The sequence below is a fragment of the Phymastichus coffea genome, unplaced genomic scaffold (assembly GCF_024137745.1).
Source record: "Phymastichus coffea isolate CEN01 unplaced genomic scaffold, Cenicafe_Pcof_1.1 PCOF00117, whole genome shotgun sequence".
Taxonomy (NCBI): Eukaryota; Metazoa; Arthropoda; class Insecta; order Hymenoptera; family Eulophidae; genus Phymastichus; species Phymastichus coffea.
The window spans coordinates 84,809-103,258 of NW_026706928.1; the positions used below are offsets into that span (position 1 = coordinate 84,809).

General features: G+C 37.3%; 3 protein-coding genes across 5 annotated transcripts; 2 read left to right on the forward strand and 1 right to left on the reverse strand.

Moving 5' to 3' along the window:
* Positions 1-537: 537 nt before the first annotated feature.
* LOC131670973 (ATP-binding cassette sub-family C member 4) lies at positions 538-9,235 on the forward strand. 2 transcript variants are annotated; one of them, XM_058947054.1, is made up of 15 exons: positions 538-719; positions 904-1,014; positions 1,174-1,308; positions 1,381-1,585; positions 1,662-1,887; positions 1,972-2,128; positions 2,195-2,444; positions 2,518-2,999; positions 3,155-3,338; positions 3,417-3,760; positions 3,836-4,143; positions 4,209-4,439; positions 5,130-5,686; positions 5,868-6,515; positions 6,586-9,235. In XM_058947054.1, the coding sequence occupies exons 1-15, from the start codon at positions 646-648 to the stop codon at positions 6,637-6,639; spliced, it is 3,966 nt and encodes a 1,321-aa protein (XP_058803037.1). In that variant the 5' UTR covers positions 538-645; the 3' UTR covers positions 6,640-9,235. The 2 variants fall into 2 exon arrangements, with proteins under 2 accessions (XP_058803037.1, XP_058803038.1); XM_058947055.1 differs by lacking the exon at positions 538-719 and adding an exon at positions 798-835.
* A 210-nt stretch (positions 9,236-9,445) lies between these two features.
* On the reverse strand, positions 9,446-11,047 carry LOC131670977 (uncharacterized). 2 transcript variants are annotated; one of them, XM_058947059.1, is made up of 5 exons: positions 10,909-11,047; positions 10,402-10,599; positions 10,143-10,313; positions 9,803-10,080; positions 9,446-9,732 (listed from the first exon to the last, which is right to left on the reverse strand). In XM_058947059.1, exons 1-4 carry the CDS (start codon positions 10,966-10,968, stop codon positions 9,841-9,843), a joined length of 669 nt encoding a protein of 222 aa, XP_058803042.1. In that variant the 5' UTR covers positions 10,969-11,047; the 3' UTR covers positions 9,446-9,732; positions 9,803-9,840. The 2 variants fall into 2 exon arrangements, with proteins under 2 accessions (XP_058803042.1, XP_058803041.1); XM_058947058.1 differs by having other exon boundaries at positions 9,447-10,080.
* Positions 11,048-12,317: 1,270 nt separating this feature from the next.
* LOC131670891 (histone deacetylase 6) lies at positions 12,318-18,428 on the forward strand. The gene is made up of 18 exons (XM_058946868.1): positions 12,318-12,561; positions 13,109-13,291; positions 13,449-13,868; positions 13,942-14,039; positions 14,106-14,279; positions 14,353-14,545; positions 14,620-14,679; positions 14,845-14,934; positions 15,000-15,106; positions 15,172-15,306; positions 15,372-15,478; positions 15,555-15,724; positions 15,797-16,137; positions 16,196-16,391; positions 16,465-16,594; positions 16,656-17,218; positions 17,545-17,832; positions 17,917-18,428. Exons 1-18 carry the CDS (start codon positions 12,559-12,561, stop codon positions 17,995-17,997), a joined length of 3,339 nt encoding a protein of 1,112 aa, XP_058802851.1. The 5' UTR covers positions 12,318-12,558; the 3' UTR covers positions 17,998-18,428.
* The last annotated feature ends 22 nt before the right edge of the window (positions 18,429-18,450 follow it).

Below are 18,450 nucleotides of genomic sequence, written 5' to 3' on the forward strand. Positions count from 1 at the left end.
TCGCGCGATTTCCGAACGAAGCAGGAAAGCCAACGGCTTCCGTGTGAGCGCGCACGTGACGATTGAAATTGATTTGCGCGCGGTAAGCTTATAATTTCTTTGACTAGCGCTGCATTCCACGAACCGCGCGCGCCCCGCGCGACCAAATATGCCACTCCAATATATATACATATTTTCTGCCGACACGAGCAGAATCAGAGATTTTCATGAGAATGTAAAATGCACGAAAAGAATAGAGTCGCTCGCCTTTGCGGAAGCAGCAGCTATATAACGCAGCGGCAGGGGGGCGTTGACACGCGAAACGACCACTTCTCGCGAAGTATATATATAGTAAGTTTTGCGCAAAACTGTATAGACAAGCGCGCGTCACCATTGTCAGCTGCAGCGCACGTGCGACGAGCGGTCTGTAAGTGCATCACATGTGGCACTAAAGAGAGAGAGAGAGAGAGAGAGAGAGAGAGAGAGAGAGAGAGAGAGAGAGAGAGAGAGAACTATATTCGAGAGCAGAATGAGAGGGCATTAAAACTCGTACAATAGTTCAGTCGCGACAGAGAGTCGTTGGTGCGCATTTCGGTTAGTTTGTAGTAGCGATGCATTGCGTTCGCACAAGTTAATCATCGCTCGTGAACGCGCATCGAGAGTATTATGGACGCCAGCAAGAAATACGAGAACCCCAGTCCAAGGCTCTCAGCCAATTGTTTTAGTAGATTGTTGTTCGGGTGAGTTTTTCTCTATCGTCATGCGGTTCAAGATTTTTGCCATGCCACAAACAAAGCGTACACACGTGTGTCTGTGTGCGTGTGATAATGATTATGGATTTTGAATGGTTGTACGAGTGAGTTATGTAATTAGGAAACGTTATCAGAGAGATGCAAATTCAGATTGAATATTTAATGCTTTCAGCTGGTTGTTCAAGCTTTTCTGGTATGGTAGAAAGCATGACCTTGAAGCCAAAGACCTTTACAATGCTTTACCAGCTGATCTCAGCCAGCCACTGGGAGACAAACTGGAGAAGTAAATGTTCATTCAGATGTTTTTTCATTTGCTGATAATTTAGTAACAGTGTTGTCATGAGTGTAAACCATTGTGTTGCCATGAAGCTCATAAAGTCTTGTACAACAAATCAGTTAGACTGCTTTATAGCTAGTTACAATAACATTGTAATCTTTGTAGGCATTGGAAACGTGAGGTGGAAAATGCACTCAAGACTAACAGAAAACCCAGACTCTTAAATGCCATTAAGAAGACATTTGGTTGGTCTTATTCACATTATGCAGGCCATATTCTATTTCTGAGTGTAGTTGTAAGGTAAAAAAAAAGGATTCAAACTTTGTCAAGTGAGCGATGGATGATAAATTCAGTGCGTTTTTTGTTGGACAGGGTAGTGCAACCACTAACACTAGGGATTCTAATCTATCACTTTGATCCATGTGCAACAACCACTACAAGTGATGCCTATCTATTGGCAACTGGTGTGGTAGTGATGACTCTATTGCAGGCAATATTTAATCATCACTCTAATTTAGGTCAGCTGGAAGTAGGCATGCGTTTGAGAATTGCTTGCTCTTCTCTGGTCTATAGAAAAGTATGTATAAATAATCATATGGTATTGCTTATTTAACACCTGAGGTTTGAATGAAACAGTACATTTTTGTGCATAGTTAACACAGCTGTCAGTGTCAGCTGCTGCTCAAGCTACTGGTGGATTAATTATTAATTTACTGTCTAACGACGTGGCAAGATTCGAGCAATTATTTCTCTACTTACATTACGTTTGGGTGATGCCATTACAAGGGGCTGTGATAACTTACTTAATTTGGAGGCACGTCGCTATTGCCTCGCTAGCTGGAGTCGCCTTGGTGTGTCTACAATCGATACCCGTTCAAGGTATTATACTCAAAGCAAGAAATCGCTAACGCGAATTATTGCTTATGTGTGAGTTTAGATATTTACGAATGGCTTGTGTTTCAGCTTACTGCGGAAAACTTACCTCGATATTGCGAGCAAAAATCGCTACGAGAACCGATGAGAGAGTTTTGCTAATGAGTGAAATTGTCAATGGAATAAAAGTTATTAAAATGTATACTTGGGAGGCGCCTTTTGAAAAACTCGTTTCTTTCAGTAGAAAGTTAGCTATTCAATTCTCACTTCAATTACACATTATTCGATATCTTAATTTGTGTTTATTTTACAGGCACGAAGTTGATGTGCTGCTGATGGCAGCGTACTTGAGGGGTGTAAACTTTGCATCGTTCGTATTCACCGAACGAACTACATTGTATGTGACGGTAGTGGCTTATGTACTTCAGGGATATGTTATATCGGCCGAAAAAATTTTCACAATGGCCCAGTACTTCAATATTCTTCAGCTAACTATGGCAATTTTTTACCCTCAAGCCGTCCGCAGCGCCGCTGAAGCGAAAATTTCAATAAAGAGGATAGAAGTATGCATGTTGATAAATAGATAATTTATGATATGACTTTGAGGAAGAAATTAAAAGTTTAATTGTTTCACAGAAATTTTTGCTATTAGAAGATGTCCAGATGAGCGCTAAATCCTTATCACCAAATAATGACAATACCTGTATCTCAATCAAGAACGTAAACGCTTCATGGTCCGAAAATCCGATTGTCAGTACTTTACAAGACATAAACATTAGCATTCCACAAAAGAAATTATACGCAGTTGTAGGTTCGGTCGGTGCTGGTAAAAGCACTCTACTCAAACTGATTTTGGGTGAAATAAGACCGTCAACTGGTGAAGTTTTTGTAAATGGAAACATCACGCATGCGAGTCAAGAGCCATGGTTATTTGCCGGTTCCGTAAGGAATAATATCTTATTTGGTGAACCCTACAATGAAGCGAAGTATAAGCAAGTAACCAAAGCTTGCGCGTTAGCAAAAGATTTCGAACAATTATCGTACGGCGATAAGACTCCCGTTGGCGAAAGGGGAACTAGTCTGAGCGGTGGACAATGTGCAAGAGTCAACTTAGCTAGGTGAGTCGAAAAAAGTGAGCCTTGCTAGGAATGCTGACGTACAAAGGCGTCATTTTGCGCAAGATTTATAGGCTTATGGGTAGCATTGAGCTACTTCAAATAGTGCAACTGTCATTTTATTCAACAAAATAATTTGTGTGTGTGTGTTTATACAGAGCGGTGTACAGGGATGTTGATGTCTATTTGTTCGATGATCCATTATCAGCCGTTGATACACACGTTGGCAAAAGTCTGTTTGAGGATTGTATTAATGGCTATTTGAAACATAAAACTCGTATTCTCGTTACTCACCAAGTACAGTACTTGAAAGAAGCTGATGTCATCATATTACTTAACAATGTAATATATTTTTAAGTAGATAAATTATTAATAGAGTAAAGAGAAAAAAATTAAACATAAGTTCATATAATTTTTCAGGGAATGATTGAATTCCAAGGCTCGTTTACAGACTTCAGCAAGAATGAAAAATTTATGAAACATTTGCCGTCTGATGAGGAAGCTGAAAAAACGACTGTTGCTGATGTGGATGTGACTGCAAACAACGTACAAGCATCTTTCGTCACGACTCCTAGTTTCGATGAAGATGAAGAAAACGAGCCCACGGAAACTGAAGAGCTTATGGCTAAAGGAAATGTTAAATCTTCGTTATACTGGAAATATTTCAGAGCTGGTGCCTCGTACTTTTTACTTTTGATGCTGGTAGTTTGTTTCGTTTTTGCTCAAATATCCAGCAGTGGTTGCGATTACTGGGTTGGTTACTGGTAAATTAAGCAATATACTTTATAACAATTGTGACGGAGGGTTAAACTGATTTATGACTGTTGGTGTATTCGTAGGACTCGTCAAGAGGAACAGCGCACACGTGATTTCATAAACGCAACAAATTCGTCGGACTGCATGGGCCCAGAAGCGATGCAAAGACTGATGAATAAAACCGAATACGCCAAGTACAAGGAACCATACATGCAGCCAGAATTAGGGATATACGTTTATACCGTACTGATATTAGGTAGCATTTTAATGTCAATCGCTAAGAACGTATTATTTTACAAGATTTGTATGAATGCAAGTAGAAAGCTCCACGACACGATGTTTGCTCGACTACTTCGTGCTCCAATGAGATTTTTTGATGTTAATCCTTCTGGTAAGTTTTGATAAAATGCTAATTACGCATTGTGAATGCAAGTTGATCATTATTTACGCATGCAGGAAGAATTCTTAATCGTTTCTCGAAGGATACTGGTGCTGCGGATGAATTGTTACCTATGGCGATGCTTGAAGCACTGCAGATATTTTCTGTCATGGTCGGTATCCTCGTCCAAGTGCTCTTAGTTAACTGGTGGTCCATTTTTCCCATGATGATCATGGGCTTTCTTTATATTCAACTTAGAAATATATACTTAGCTAGTGCTCAGGACATCAAGAGGATTGAAGGCAATGGTGAGTGGCAACTTTTATTTCTTGCGTAATTTGCATAACTAGTTTTAAATTGACTGTGAGATATTAGATAGCGAATATTTATCAGATAAAGAGGAATCAACATCTCAAATCAAAGTAATATAATAACTGATCGTTCCAGAAATTTTTTTAGATTCGAATATGTTTTTATTTTTTATGATTCACTAGACAGTTAAAGCTGCAGAAATGGATAAAAATACATTCATACAATCACAGAAATTATTCAAATAATAGGTTATTATCCACTGACTTGCAGGAAAGAGTAGAATTTAATGAGTTTGAATTCATTGCGATACGAAATAATTTATTGAATGCTCCAATTCGATATCTTTAAATTTATTACATTTTCGCCAACTCATACTGATAACTAGAATATTTTAGATACAGTCGTTAAAGATCATCTATGCGATACGTTACTATTTGACAATGAATAACATCTATTTTATGATTGCTCTACATGATCAAAGCTTGCATGTCGTGGAAATTCACTAATAACTAACTCAGAAAGCTTCACAAGAAAATATAAATTTATACTTGTTTGTAAACTCTATTGATTTTCTTATAAACTATTTTTCATCTTCTAATTTTTTTTAACAAGTGGAGGAAAAGAAATGAAAAAAATGGTTGTAAAAATATCTGTACAATTTTATTAATCGTCTGTAAAATTTTCAGCCAAAAGTCCAGTATTTTCGCACACAAACTCCACGTTATCCGGCCTGTTGACAATCCGCGCGTGTCGCGCTCAACGAATGCTCTGTCGTGAATTCGACGCTCATCAGGATGTGCACACATCGGCTTACTTCCTTCAAATTGCAACTTCGACGGCTTTCGGATTTTACCTGGATGTCGTGTCGATAGCTTTCGTGGCATTTGTCACTTACAGTTTTGTTATAATGCAAAGCACGGATTTGTTTGTTAATGAAAATGGCAAACCTTACGCTGGCAACGTTGGCCTTGCCATTTCTCAGTCGCTCATTTTGTGCGGCATGTTGCAGTATGGAATGAGAATGACTGCCGAGGCGATCGCTCAGATGACTAGCGTCGAGAGAATATTCCAGTTCACAAAATTAGAGCAGGAAGGTCCGTTTGAAAGTGAACCTGGACTAAAACCAATGAAAGAGTGGCCAGAAAAGGGTAGAATTGAATTTAAGGGACTGTATTTGAAGTATTCCGACGAAGAGGAACCGGTGCTCAAGAATTTAAGCTTCCTCGTTGAACCAGGGATGAAGGTAAAATAATGAAACTTTCACACTTTCATCACGATATCATATTGGCAATAGTTGACGAAATTTTAAAAAATTGTGACGAGATCGATAATAACTAAAGGCCTTTTTTGTAATTTTTCCTTTACAAAGATAATTTTTAAATTTGTTCTGTTTTCAATATATCAGGTGTAATTATGCATTGCAGGTGGGCATAGTTGGTCGAACAGGCGCAGGTAAATCATCGTTGATATCAGCGTTATTCCGATTAACAAAGCTTGAAGGCGAACTACTAATAGACAATATTGATGCGCAAAAGATCGGCTTACACGATTTGCGCAAGAAAATCTCTATAATCCCTCAGGAACCAATGCTATTCTCCGCGTCATTGCGCGACAATCTTGATCCGTTCCACGAGTTCGAGGACGTGGCGTTGTGGGCAGCTTTACAAGCTGTTGAGCTCAATAAGAGTTTTGTTTCACTGGATCACTCGGTAAATCGAGGTGGTGGTAATCTGAGCGCTGGTCAGCGTCAGTTGCTCTGTTTGGCTCGAGCTATCGTTAAAAAAAACAAGATTCTCGTAATGGACGAGGCAACGGCCAACGTCGATCCTTCGACAGACGCGCTAATACAGAAAACAATCAGAAACAAATTTAAGGATTGTACTGTACTGACAATAGCTCATCGATTGAATACAATCATGGATAGCGACAGGGTGCTAGTGATGGATCATGGCCAAGCTGTTGAGTTTGGACATCCGCATGTACTACTGCAAGATAAGGTCGGTCATTTATCCAGAATGGTACAGCAGACTGGCAACGTTATGACACAGAATCTTAGGATGATCGCTAAAAAAGTGAGTTTCATGGCTACAAAACTAATTTGATGAAATAAACATTTACGTATTTGTATTGATTCTGTTTCAGGCATATAACAATGTAGTGTCTGGCGAGCAAGAGCGCGAAAGTGCCGTAGATTGATGAGATATCTAGACATTTGAATAGAATTCTTTTTCAAAGATACACATTTTGTACGATTATTTTCATTTCAATACTCTTACGTTTGAGCGAGTTATACACGACTTTATTCGTATACTCGTATAGCATTCAAAAGTATTTTAATTGAAAAAAATGTGATGCATAAATTTGTACATTTTTAAATCAATTACATAACGTAATTGAAGACTATAGTATTACAGTAGATGTTCCCGAATACTCGCTACCCACTTGAAAGTGCAAAGTTGATCTTTGCGAATGCACAGTCTTGGTGCTTCTTTACGTATTGTACTTATCGGTGTTCAAAGCTGTGCCTGCTCTTTAGAGCAATTGCGGTTTTATTTGAGATGCGTATACCATTATTCTGTATGGAAATATTTACAATATAACTTTCTGTGATAAAGTGATAAATTCTATTTATTTGTGACCTTAGCCCGTATTTAAATTAATTTTAACTCGAATATATCATAGAAAAACCAATAATGAAATTTGTCTTGTTAAATATATTCCAAGATGTTATTTGTTATGAAAACACTTGTGCCGACTATTCGTATTCAAGGTCGCTAAACAGCGCATTGTGCAATCCATTTTTTGAAAAAGAAAAAGAAAGAAACTTTGTACAGCGCATTCAAACGTTAATATTTTTAAGTACTATGTTATATAAAAAACTTGGCAGGCTATTGATACTTAAAAAAGTATTTTAAAAAGTTACTAAAATTACCAGCTATTTTAGATTTCAAATTAAATAATTTTATTTAATTTGAATTCTCAAAATTACCTTACGCATGAAAATTAACGTAGTTTACCAACTTCATGAATTAATTGTGGTTTGAATATACGATCAACTAGTTAAAGTTAACATTGATATACTGCGTACGTATTTTAATTTTGGCACGATATCAAAATGATTGCTCGAGAATTTTGAATTGTTACAGAAGTCTAATTAAGGCAGCTCAATGTCAGTGCGATATGAACTGTCTAGATTGAAGTTAAAAATTTGAATAATCTCGAGAACAACTGTTACATTAAATCTTTATAGTTCCGATATAGAAGAGTGGTTTGCAAACACTATACACACTCCGACGACAACAATCGTTGCTATTCGAGTGTACGTTAGCCTTATTGTTTATTGGTCATTCGACATTGTATACTAAACTATATGATAAAAGCTTATGCGATTGAATTAATTTGTTTTAACACTATGAGACATTTTTTAGATGAAAACCAATCGGTAAAAAATTAGATATAAAAATATAGCAAGATTTTTAAACTTCAGTCTTTTTCATAATTTTACCTTTCGAAAGCTGAATTTTGGGTATTTGTCACTTGAACTTTAGTTACGTATATCCAAACGTGTAGTTTTAACTGTTACTTACGTTTATCTAAGATTGTCGAGAAAAATATTGCTCCCGTCACTTTCATCTATAGAATTGATAAGGAGCTGATTATAATTGCCAACGTGAGATATGGCTTCGATAAAATACTGCATTTGGGTACGTCGATTGATCCACTTGTAAGTGCTTTGTGCAAGTGGCTATAAGATTGCCTTCGTCTTTTCGTGACAGTGCAACTACGGCAAGGAGTAACGTTCACGCGAGACAGCCAGATACTTAATTAGTCGCATTAGGCTTTCCTTTTGGTAAGCCTTGTGCAAATCACCGCTGAAGCTTTGGTGTATAAAAGTAAGGACAGTGGAAACAGTTCGATAGGTGGCTGAGAGACATAGTTAATAATCAGGTGCAGAGATATGATTTTGCAATTTCCGATTGCCACTATCACTTGACGGGACTCGCGAGCGATGCCGTCACCGACGATATTGAATCGTTGATAAGCTCGCGAACGCGATCGTGATTTCCTACAGATATATGCCAAATCAAATTTTCGGCTATTGCGATCTTCGCAGACAGTGCAGGCAAGAGGATAAGAGCGACCCAGTTGCGGGCAAGAGGGCGCCAAGCCTGAGGAAGGAGATCGTGAAAACATATTACTAGAATTTCCCGGGATTCCCAAAACATGGGGCGTTTGAATGCACGCGAATATCAGCTGTTTCAAATGAAAAATCAAAACTATTATTAATTCGGTTATTGTACGATTTGTACATACGGTTATCGTGGGTACCCGTCGATCTTAGACAGTTCCAAGAGAGCATGCAAAGTCTTTTAATATTCATTAGCTCCATTAAGGTAATATTACGTTTACAAAAACGTTATCTCTATTTACTAAGCATTATTTGCTGGTGGCACTGGCGTTTCAGGCTGCGAAATCTCGACAGATTCGCTTCAACTTCGAGATGATTGCTCTCCACTAATGTAGGCACAGCTGTTCTCGTTCGAGGTTCAAATTTTTAACTTCGGACTGCGCTCTCGTTCGGGCAGACGGCAACTTGATCAAGACTCACCGATGTCTGCTCCACCGTTCGCTCGCGCGACTCTCAGCAGACGCAAGATTTTCGTTTTGGACGAGGCCAACCCGAACCCGGCTGCTCGAGTTTCGATCAGCGACGTTATTAAGAGCAAGTTCGTAGGCGCCAGTGTGCCGATGGTATCCAGCGAGCCGCCAACTGCGTATGCGAGCAAACCCGTTTCTGATTGTGCAAGACGGCGAAGTAATTGATACGCGCGTATTTGAGACGAAACTCTAATGGTGATAAATAGTGCACCACGAGAATTAACACAAGCTTCCGTTTTTGCAATTAAGGTATAGATTCATCTTCGCGTCCAAATTTATGTCGTTTTCGTGTATTATAAAGTTAATCATTAATTGATAATTCATTCATTAAATTTTCGCTTCGTTTATTGGCGCATATTACAACAGCAGTCGACGTGTCTTATGCGCTCGCGCGGTTTATCGCTGATAAAGTATAGCGCTTGCTGGCATATGACGGTGCGATCGTTTAAAATGTATTTCACCGCAGCTGTTGGCTACTTGGGAAACGCGCTCGACGCAAAATAAACAATGAAGAGTGCGCTCATAAAAAAGAGACTACGAAGCATTGATGACAGTCTTATCAGCAAATCGCCATTTGTCGAATTCAAACGTTTAATTATGGCTCTCGAGCACATTGGCGACTGTTTGCAACTACGAAGAACAATACGATTGAGGCCGAAATGATACGAACGTGAAAAAGAAACAAAAAAATTATGCACACTTCGTACGTTCGGACTCGGAATGTTCAAGCCCAGTTAATTAACCAGCCTTAAAGCCTGCGCCGATACTTCCACTTCCCAGGTTTCCCGAGACTTGGAAGTTGCCGCCAACGCTGAAGACAACTTGAAAGAAGTACTGGCTGTCGGGGTGGTCGATCTGTTTCATCGACAGAATATTGACCAGCAGCTCGAAGGGACTGGATTTGGGGAAAGTCACCTCCTTATTCGTGTCGGGATCCGTGTTCACTATACCGCCTGCGTTGATCGGCTTCGTAGTGTTCTGAGGAGCGGCAAAGTAAGGTTGTATTATCGCACGGCACGACCGCGTAAGTCGACGCTCACCTTGATATCGCAGCTGCCGTAGCGTCCTGGTAATATGATATCGATGACCTGCCTGGGCATGTAGTTCTCCCTCGGGAAACGGGTGTTACGAGGATCGAGCAATTCGCATATGCGGGCGGCGAAGAACTGCTCGGGCTTGTCTTTCGGGCTGCTCCTCGCGTACATGAACACCTGTCAATTGCCAATGACAATGTGTTTCTTAATTGTCTTTCCGCATCGCGAGCAATTATCGTCCGTGGAAAGGCAACATCGCGCTCACGACAAAGTAATTATCGAAGAAGCGGTCGGTGAGGAACTCCTTGACTTTGACGGCGTAGCCGGTCAGCGATGTCGGATCCTTTACGGCCACGATCCAGTCGTTGTCTATCTGAGGCTTCACCTTCAGCACTGTGGCGATCGCGTTTTTCGAATTGACGCTCCTGCCGACTGACCCTCCCGCCGCTTTTACTAATGCCAACTGCAACTCAAACGCGTATCAAGCGAAAGCGCCGTTGCTTGTTTTTTGCAGTGCTATGCGTAAGTTTGATAATGAATGTACGTTAGACGCGCGGTTCAGAGTTCCAAGACAATCGAAAGCTCTGACCGTCGGTGCAACATTTCTCGTTGTGACGCGTGCACATAATAATGCTTTTTTATTTATTTGTCGAGAGCGACTCGACTATTGTTCAAAAGAGCAAGCGACTTGCCTCCGATGCGTGAATCGACCATTAACAACAAAAATGTGCTGTCAGAATGTATTTACAAAAATATAATCCGAAAGTCTTACGCCATTCAGCTGTAGCAGACAAAGTGCGGCGTAGCCAGCGAGCGGTGATATTGTCTTCATCTTCGACGCTAGGTTCGCAAAACTGAAAGGCAACAGTGCAGTCGATGCAATTATAATATCCTTTATATGCTCTAGTATTCGTTGGACAAATCGATAACGCCAAATAGCTTTAAATGCAAAGATAGAGACATTAATTTTTTTTAATTACTTCCTTAATAACACATTTACTTATTTTTATACAGTGCATAAGTCGTCGGAGGCATCTCAATTAATTTTTTAGTTGCTCATAAAATTAAACGTTGAAATACAACTCTATTTGATGAAATTATTATTAATTTATAGTCACTCATAACTCACCAACAATTATTTTCTAAATTAAAGGCCAGTATGTCAAAGTAATGTTAGTTATATTGTGCGATACTGCTGAGACTCATTTCATTAAAATATTACAACAAATTATGGTGAATTATGCGGAACACAGATAATTTTGTATTGTTAATATTTGCGGATAAAAATTGCTCTATACACATTAATACATTCGTTAACAGTCGTCATCCTCCGAGTATTTAAATTAATGGCTGTAGTATCTTGGAATTAATCATGCGATTAGAATAATTTACTAGGAAAAAATTCGAGAGTCGTACAATTTTGTTACGTATTATCATATAATACGTATTTTTTTTACTATCATATAATAATATTTGATAAGCCGCGATGTTATTTAAATTATTTATAATGAATTTCCCAGAGTAAAACGCGGTACGGAAAAATGAAAACTATACTGAAATCACGTAATAATTAGAGATTATACGAAGGAAAAACTGAAGTTTTGCTTTCAACGACGCTGCCATATGTATGATCGTTGAAAACACACGTAATAATTAGACATTACTAGCGCGACTAGAAAATAATGGACGAGATACATTTTTATCAAGCGACAAAGATATCAAATTAACATTTTTAATAATTTGCACTTTCGTATCAATAAACGAAGAAGAGCGTGAGAAAAATCAGGGACCAGGGGATCAAGGGACATCAGCTGACGTGCTGCATTATATACACCATATAAAGTTGATGGATGAAGCGAGGGGTGAGAACGACTCATGCATATATACATCTTTGATATCCATATACCAAGATGACTGCAATTAGCCGGAGGTGAAAAGTACGGTCAGAATTTGGAAACACACTGGTGACTGGACAATATCCCAATTTTTTAGTGATAAACTTAATTCTCTTTATTATAAAAATACAAAAATCTGAGGTGGAGTTTATATAATATCTATATAAAGCTATATTCTATCATTTCAATAACGATTAGCGTTTGTAAACTTTGAATATCTGCGCATGCACAGTACCGGCGCAGTACAAATAAAGCATACACATGTAAGTAGATATCTGAAGGTGGAGCGACATCGCCACAAACATGTCAACACGGCTTTTTGTTTTGATTCCGATGCTTTAAATTGTACGGTTCTTTTTAATTAAAAAAAAGTGGAATTCACAGGTAATTGTTTCGTCATCACCTAACGCATCGTAAAATTACTTTTGGTGCGGTGTTTAATGAATCATTAAACAACACTGAAAATATTGTAATACATGATTGTTGCGAGGATAACATTGTTTTACATAGCTTGAATATTGTATCAAATGGTAATTATCAAAGTGTATATTTTGTTGAATAGTTGCGTTGCAGTAATTAACAATAATTTTTGTGGTGTGTTAAAGTGAGCTAATGCGAAGTAAATAATGGTATTTCGAGGTTGATATTTATTTTGCTTTCTATCATGAATCACTGTAAAAAAAAGTTATTATCTGATTCGTTAATTAAAATTTAATTTTCACTAGCACAATTGCGATTGTATGTTAATGAAACAGTTCAACCAAATCCTTGAATTCGTAAGTAAAAAGAAAGAGGAAGGGGTCATTTACATAGTAGGCTTGATTCTATATATGGTTAGGTTCCACTTTTATTCATCTCGCCTACACTTTTTAATTGGTACCTTCTCTTATTTAACTCAGTCATTTTTTCTAATTTTACAATCTTCATTTATTACTTACAAGTGTTAATTTAACTTTGTTATAAATAGTCACCTTAGCTTATCACATCATTATCGTAAACAAAATAGCATTGTTTTTATCATTACATTTATGTTTGATTATTTTGTATATTTTACATTATAATTTTTCATTTCACTAGTCGAACCTAGATCCATCTACCAAGTTCATCAATGCAGCTAAACAATTGGCTGACAGTGAAATCCAGTTGATACAAACCATTGAACATTTTAGACATGTTGAGCTGAGTAAAGGATCGACAGCAGTGTTAAATAAATCAAAAAATATGAGTAACACAGTGAAAAAGTCACCAAGAATGGTCAATGTAACTTCAAAGATTTTACCATTTATATAACATTAACATTTTTAAAATAAGAAATAATAATTTTCAATACTTGAGTTTATATCATTTGACTTATCATCTTGCTTTTATCTTATCATGTCATTGATTTATTTGTACTTGTATTTTTTCCTTATATCAGGCCAAGCCTTCAGCAGCAGTGGTAGCTGCAAAAAGAGAAGCTCAACGTAAGAAATTGTTAGGTAAAAAGACTTCTGTTCCTGTGATTCGTGATATTTACCAAAAAGCTATTGATGCTAAAGACATGACTCGCAAGGATACTGGACTTGTGTTTGACCATTCTATGGCAGAACATCATTGTATGTGGGACGATGGTTATCCAGAGTGTCCAGAAAGGTTCACGAGAGTTCTAAAAAGGTGTGATGAATTAGGATTAACTGAGCGCTGCAAATTTATTGCACCTAGATATGCTGAATATGGAGAGCTTCTTTTAAAACACACTCCAGCTCACATAGAGATACTAAAGTCAACAGAGAATAGTTATGATGTTGAGAAGTTAGAAGATTTGGCTTCTAAATATGATTCAGTTTATTTTCATCCAGTATGTAGATCAATTTTTAGCTTCTGTACTTATCATTCATTATAATACTTAATATTTTTCATTGTAATTACAGAGCACTTATCGCTTATCTCTACTTGCTGCTGGATCAACAATTAATCTTGTGCAAAGTATCTGCAAAGGAAATGTACAAAATGGAATGGCAATAATAAGGTACATAATGAACTAAACAGTCATGATTAAATAATTTTGTAAATTAACTAGTTTATTTCAATTAAGACCACCAGGTCACCATGCAATGAAAGCAGAATACTGTGGCTATTGTTTTTTTAACAATGTAGCTATAGCTGCAGAGTTAGCTTTGAAGCAGGGTTTAGCTAAAAAAATTCTAATAGTAGATTGGGATGTTCATCATGGACAGGCTACCCAACAAATGTTTTATAATGATCCTAGGTAAATCACACACTTATATTTTCAAATTCGTACCTTACTTTAAGTAAATTTTTAACCTTTAACGAATTTTCAGAGTGGTCTATTTTTCTATTCACCGTTATGAAAACGGAGCCTTTTGGCCTAACCTTCGTGAGTCAGATTATCATTTTGTAGGCGATGGTGCTGGCGAGGGATATAATTTTAATATTCCTCTCAATAAAACTGGCATGACGAATGCCGATTACTTGGCAATATTCCAGCAGGTTTTACTACCAATGGCTTATGAAGTGAGTAACGTAAATTTTTATTAAAATACTTTAACATTGCGGTTACAACTAAATACGTCAATTGTAATTTTTAGTTCCAACCGGATCTCATCATAGTCTCTGCCGGTTATGATGCAGCTCTCGGTTGTCCAGAGGTAATTAAATTTTCCACTTAATTTTTTGTCCTTTTTTTTCGCTTTAGTTCAGTCCTGAGCTTATCGTTGTATCTGCTGGATACGACGCAGCACTTGGAGATACAAAGGTTGCTCTTTATTAATTTAGCACTTTTCAACTGTGTAATCGAATTTCATTCATATTAGGGGAAAATGAAAATCACTCCTGCCTGCTATACTCATTTGTTATCCTCACTTCTTGGCCTTGCTACTGGAAAAGTTGCAGTTGTTCTAGAGGTAAGTTTACTTTATAAATATTTTACGCTTTACGTGATTATTAGTCTACTTTATATGTATTATAGGGCGGCTATTGCTTGAAATCTTTGGCAGAAAGTGCAGCTCTTACTCTCAGAACTCTCTTGGGTGATCCCTGCCCATTTATGCAATCTTTGGGATTACCTTGTCAAAGGTAAATAAGAGACTCATAAACTTAAAAGTACTTTGAATCAATTAAATAATAGTAATTTTTTCTAGCATTCAAGAAACAATACTAAACGTAATATATACACACAAATTATACTGGAAGTGTTATCAGTATCAAGATTCTTACAGTATTAGCACAAATATCAGCGACAAAAATCATCAACATTTACCTACCGTGTTTTTTGAGTAAGTATTGTAAAATAAATATTATAATGAACTTTATGAATACAAAAATTTCTACGTCTATATAGTGGTCCCGAAAAACTTCCCATAGTATTTGAAACGCGCAATTGTTATCCCATCCAATCTAAAGCCGAACTAGAAGAGATTAACAAACAATTGGATATGCTTATACAGAGTAAATATCTATTAATTTTTTAATTATATTAGAAATTTATTAAACTTTTTCGTATTAATGTAATGTTGTATTTTAGTTACAAATCTCAACAAAGCTCCATACCGCGTAAGCATAGTCTACGACGACAGAATGCTGAAACATTATAATGTGGCAGACGAGTCCCATCCGGAAAAACCAAGTAGAATAACAAGCATTTTTTCCAAGCATAAAGAATGTGGTATTCTCGAACGTTGTCACATACTCACGGTACGTTTAGACATTTTACAAGTTTCAAGGATAAATGTTTCAATTTGGTTTCAAATGGTTTCAATTTTAAAGGGGAGAGTTGCAACCGAGGAGGAAATCCTTCTTGCACACACGAAAGCTTATGTCGACAGCATACGACAAACAAACGAAACTAAATTAAGAGATTTAGTGAAACAAGCTAAAGACATGAATTCCGTATACTTGCATCCTGAAACATGGCTGAGTTCAACTGTCTCGGCCGGCTCCTTACTCCATATTGTCGATAGTGTTCTCATCGGAGAAAGTCAAAGTGGAGTTGCTATTGTCAGGCCGCCTGGTCACCATGCCGAGGAAGACGCTGCTTGTGGCTTTTGTATTTTTAATAACGTGGCTATTGCTGCCAAGTATGCTGTTGCTTGTCATGGATTAAAAAGGTAGATTTACTATTTTCATGACGGAGAATGAGTTTTATAATTATGGTTTTAATTGTAGGGTATTGATCGTTGATTGGGATATTCATCATGGGAATGGCACACAATCGATTTTGCAAGATGAACCAACCGTTTTATATATATCACTGCATCGATACGACAATGGAAGCTTTTTCCCTCACTCAAAGGAGGCGAATTATACTGTTGTTGGAACGGGAAAAGGCGAAGGTTTCAATGTGAATATTCCTTGGAACAAGGTAATAATTAATTTCTAAAAATATGTAAAGTTTTTAGACACGGATGATGAATGTTATTTTTATATAATAACAGAAAGGAATGGGCGACGCAGAATACATAGCAGCTTTTCAGCAGATTGTCATGCCTATTGCCTATCAGTACAACCCGGAGCTAGTTCTAGTCTCAGCAGGCTTTGACGCTTGCATTGCTGATCCTCTTGGAGGTAAGCTTAAAAACAATTGTTCTGGTTGAAGAATGGTGAAAACAATTTCAATTATTCGCAGGCTGCAAAGTAAATCCAGAAATGTACGGTCACATGACGCACTGGTTGTCCTCGCTAGCAAATGGCCGTGTGATCTTAACCCTTGAAGGTGGTTACAACATCAATTCAATTTCACACTCAATGACGATGTGTACAAAAGCATTGCTCGGCGATCCACTTCCACAACTCGAAGCGAATCTCATTCCGTGTCCAAGTGCGGTGGCATCGATCATGAACGTATTGCAGACGCATAAATTATATTGGCCGAATCTCATCTTCCAGAAAGGTTTGCCAATTGAGAATGTGCTTCCTAAGGCGAAAGTACCCAGAAGTAAACCTACCGAGAGATTGAGTGATAGTAGTAGTTTGTTGATGTCGAATGGTAGAACGATAAAGGAGGTAGAATCGGGATTCGAGAATTTGAAGATTATACAGGCAGTTAATCCTCATGATAAAGCTGGTGGATCAAGAGATAAACCTGACGGAGATGCTGGTGTTGGTGGTAGTGGTAGCGGACAATCGGATACGTCGGGTAACGTGATGGCACGGACTACGCTGATGGATTATTTGCAGGATAATTTACAGGTGAATAGAAAAACTGCAGCTATTTAAAAAAAAAATTTTTTAATGGTTCTCTCGTGGTTTTATTTTATTTTAAAAAGATCTTTTTCAAGTGGACTAAATTTACGTGTGAAGTTGCCGCAAAAAAAAAGCATTGATAACTGTTATAGTTTAACCTCAACGAAAAATTAAAAAGATAATTAATCGTTACCTAAAATATATAATTTTCTGAAGCTATTATTTAATAGTCAAAGTCATGGCTAGCGTTAAAGTTGAAACCCCCGTATGCTCAATTTTTTAAACCAAAATATTTTTACGAGCTTTTCTTATCATCAAACCATTTTTTGCAGGCCCTCCTTGACCAAGAGATGTTCGCAGTGGTACCTCTAACAGATTGCCCACACTTAAGTTCCGTCGAAGACGTGCCAATTTCTGGTATCGACGTTAATGCTCCTTGTGTCGAATGTCAAAACACTCAAGAAAATTGGATTTGTCTTCAGTGTTATACCGTCCATTGTGCTCGAACAATTAACCAACATATGCTTGAGCACGAACAAGCTACTAATCATCCGTTAACTTTGAGCTTCAGTGATTTGTCGGTTTGGTGCTATAGGTGCGAGGCTTACATTGATAACCCGGTAAGTTAAAAGTTTTTATACTTATTCGAGTGATTTTTTTAAAGAAAAAACTGTGAAAGAAAGCGGTATAATTTTATATTTTAGCGATTGTACGCAGCAAGAAATGCCGTCCACCGCAGTAAATTCAACGAGGATCTTCCATGGACCTTCACTCGTGAAAGTTAAGCTACACCCTCGCGATGCAATCATGAAAAAGTCTTAAAAAGTTTGCAATAAGTCTTTTGAGCTTATAAATTGATGTGTTAATGTACAATAAACAGTTCGAGTGCGTCAACTAATAAGGGATATTTTTATAAGCAAATTTTAAGAAAAGATATACTTGTCGCATCGAGATAACTTCGCATTGCGGTTTAATAATTATATCCAGAATAATTAAATTCCTGTATTGTACTGAAAGCACATTTTTGTATTGTAATTATTGATCTTTGAAAGAATTTATAATAATACAATAATTAATAATACTGAGCTTCTGAAAAAAATAAAGATATTATGATAGTACTAAAAAACTATTGTCAACTGTTAACTATTACAATGTTTAAAATTTATATTATATAACAAAAAGAGTGGAACTATTTATTTAACTACAATAAAAGCAAATATAAATACTTGATCTATAAA

Coding starts and splice junctions, on each gene's coding strand:
- LOC131670891 (XM_058946868.1), top strand. Junction 14,680..14,844: donor CAGCTCTCGGTTGTCCAGAG/GTAATTAAATTT, acceptor CATTCATATTAG/GGGAAAATGAAAATCACTCC. Junction 15,725..15,796: donor AACGTTGTCACATACTCACG/GTACGTTTAGAC, acceptor TCAATTTTAAAG/GGGAGAGTTGCAACCGAGGA.
- LOC131670977 (XM_058947059.1), bottom strand. CDS start 10,968: ATGAAGACAATATCACCGCTCGCTGGCTACGCCGCACTTTGTCTGCTA. Junction 10,314..10,401: donor TCTTCGATAATTACTTTGTC/GTGAGCGCGATG, acceptor GGCAATTGACAG/GTGTTCATGTACGCGAGGAG. Junction 10,081..10,142: donor ACGGCAGCTGCGATATCAAG/GTGAGCGTCGAC, acceptor GCCGCTCCTCAG/AACACTACGAAGCCGATCAA.
- LOC131670973 (XM_058947054.1), top strand. CDS start 646: ATGGACGCCAGCAAGAAATACGAGAACCCCAGTCCAAGGCTCTCAGCC. Junction 1,586..1,661: donor CTTCTCTGGTCTATAGAAAA/GTATGTATAAAT, acceptor TTTTGTGCATAG/TTAACACAGCTGTCAGTGTC. Junction 3,000..3,154: donor GCAAGAGTCAACTTAGCTAG/GTGAGTCGAAAA, acceptor GTGTTTATACAG/AGCGGTGTACAGGGATGTTG.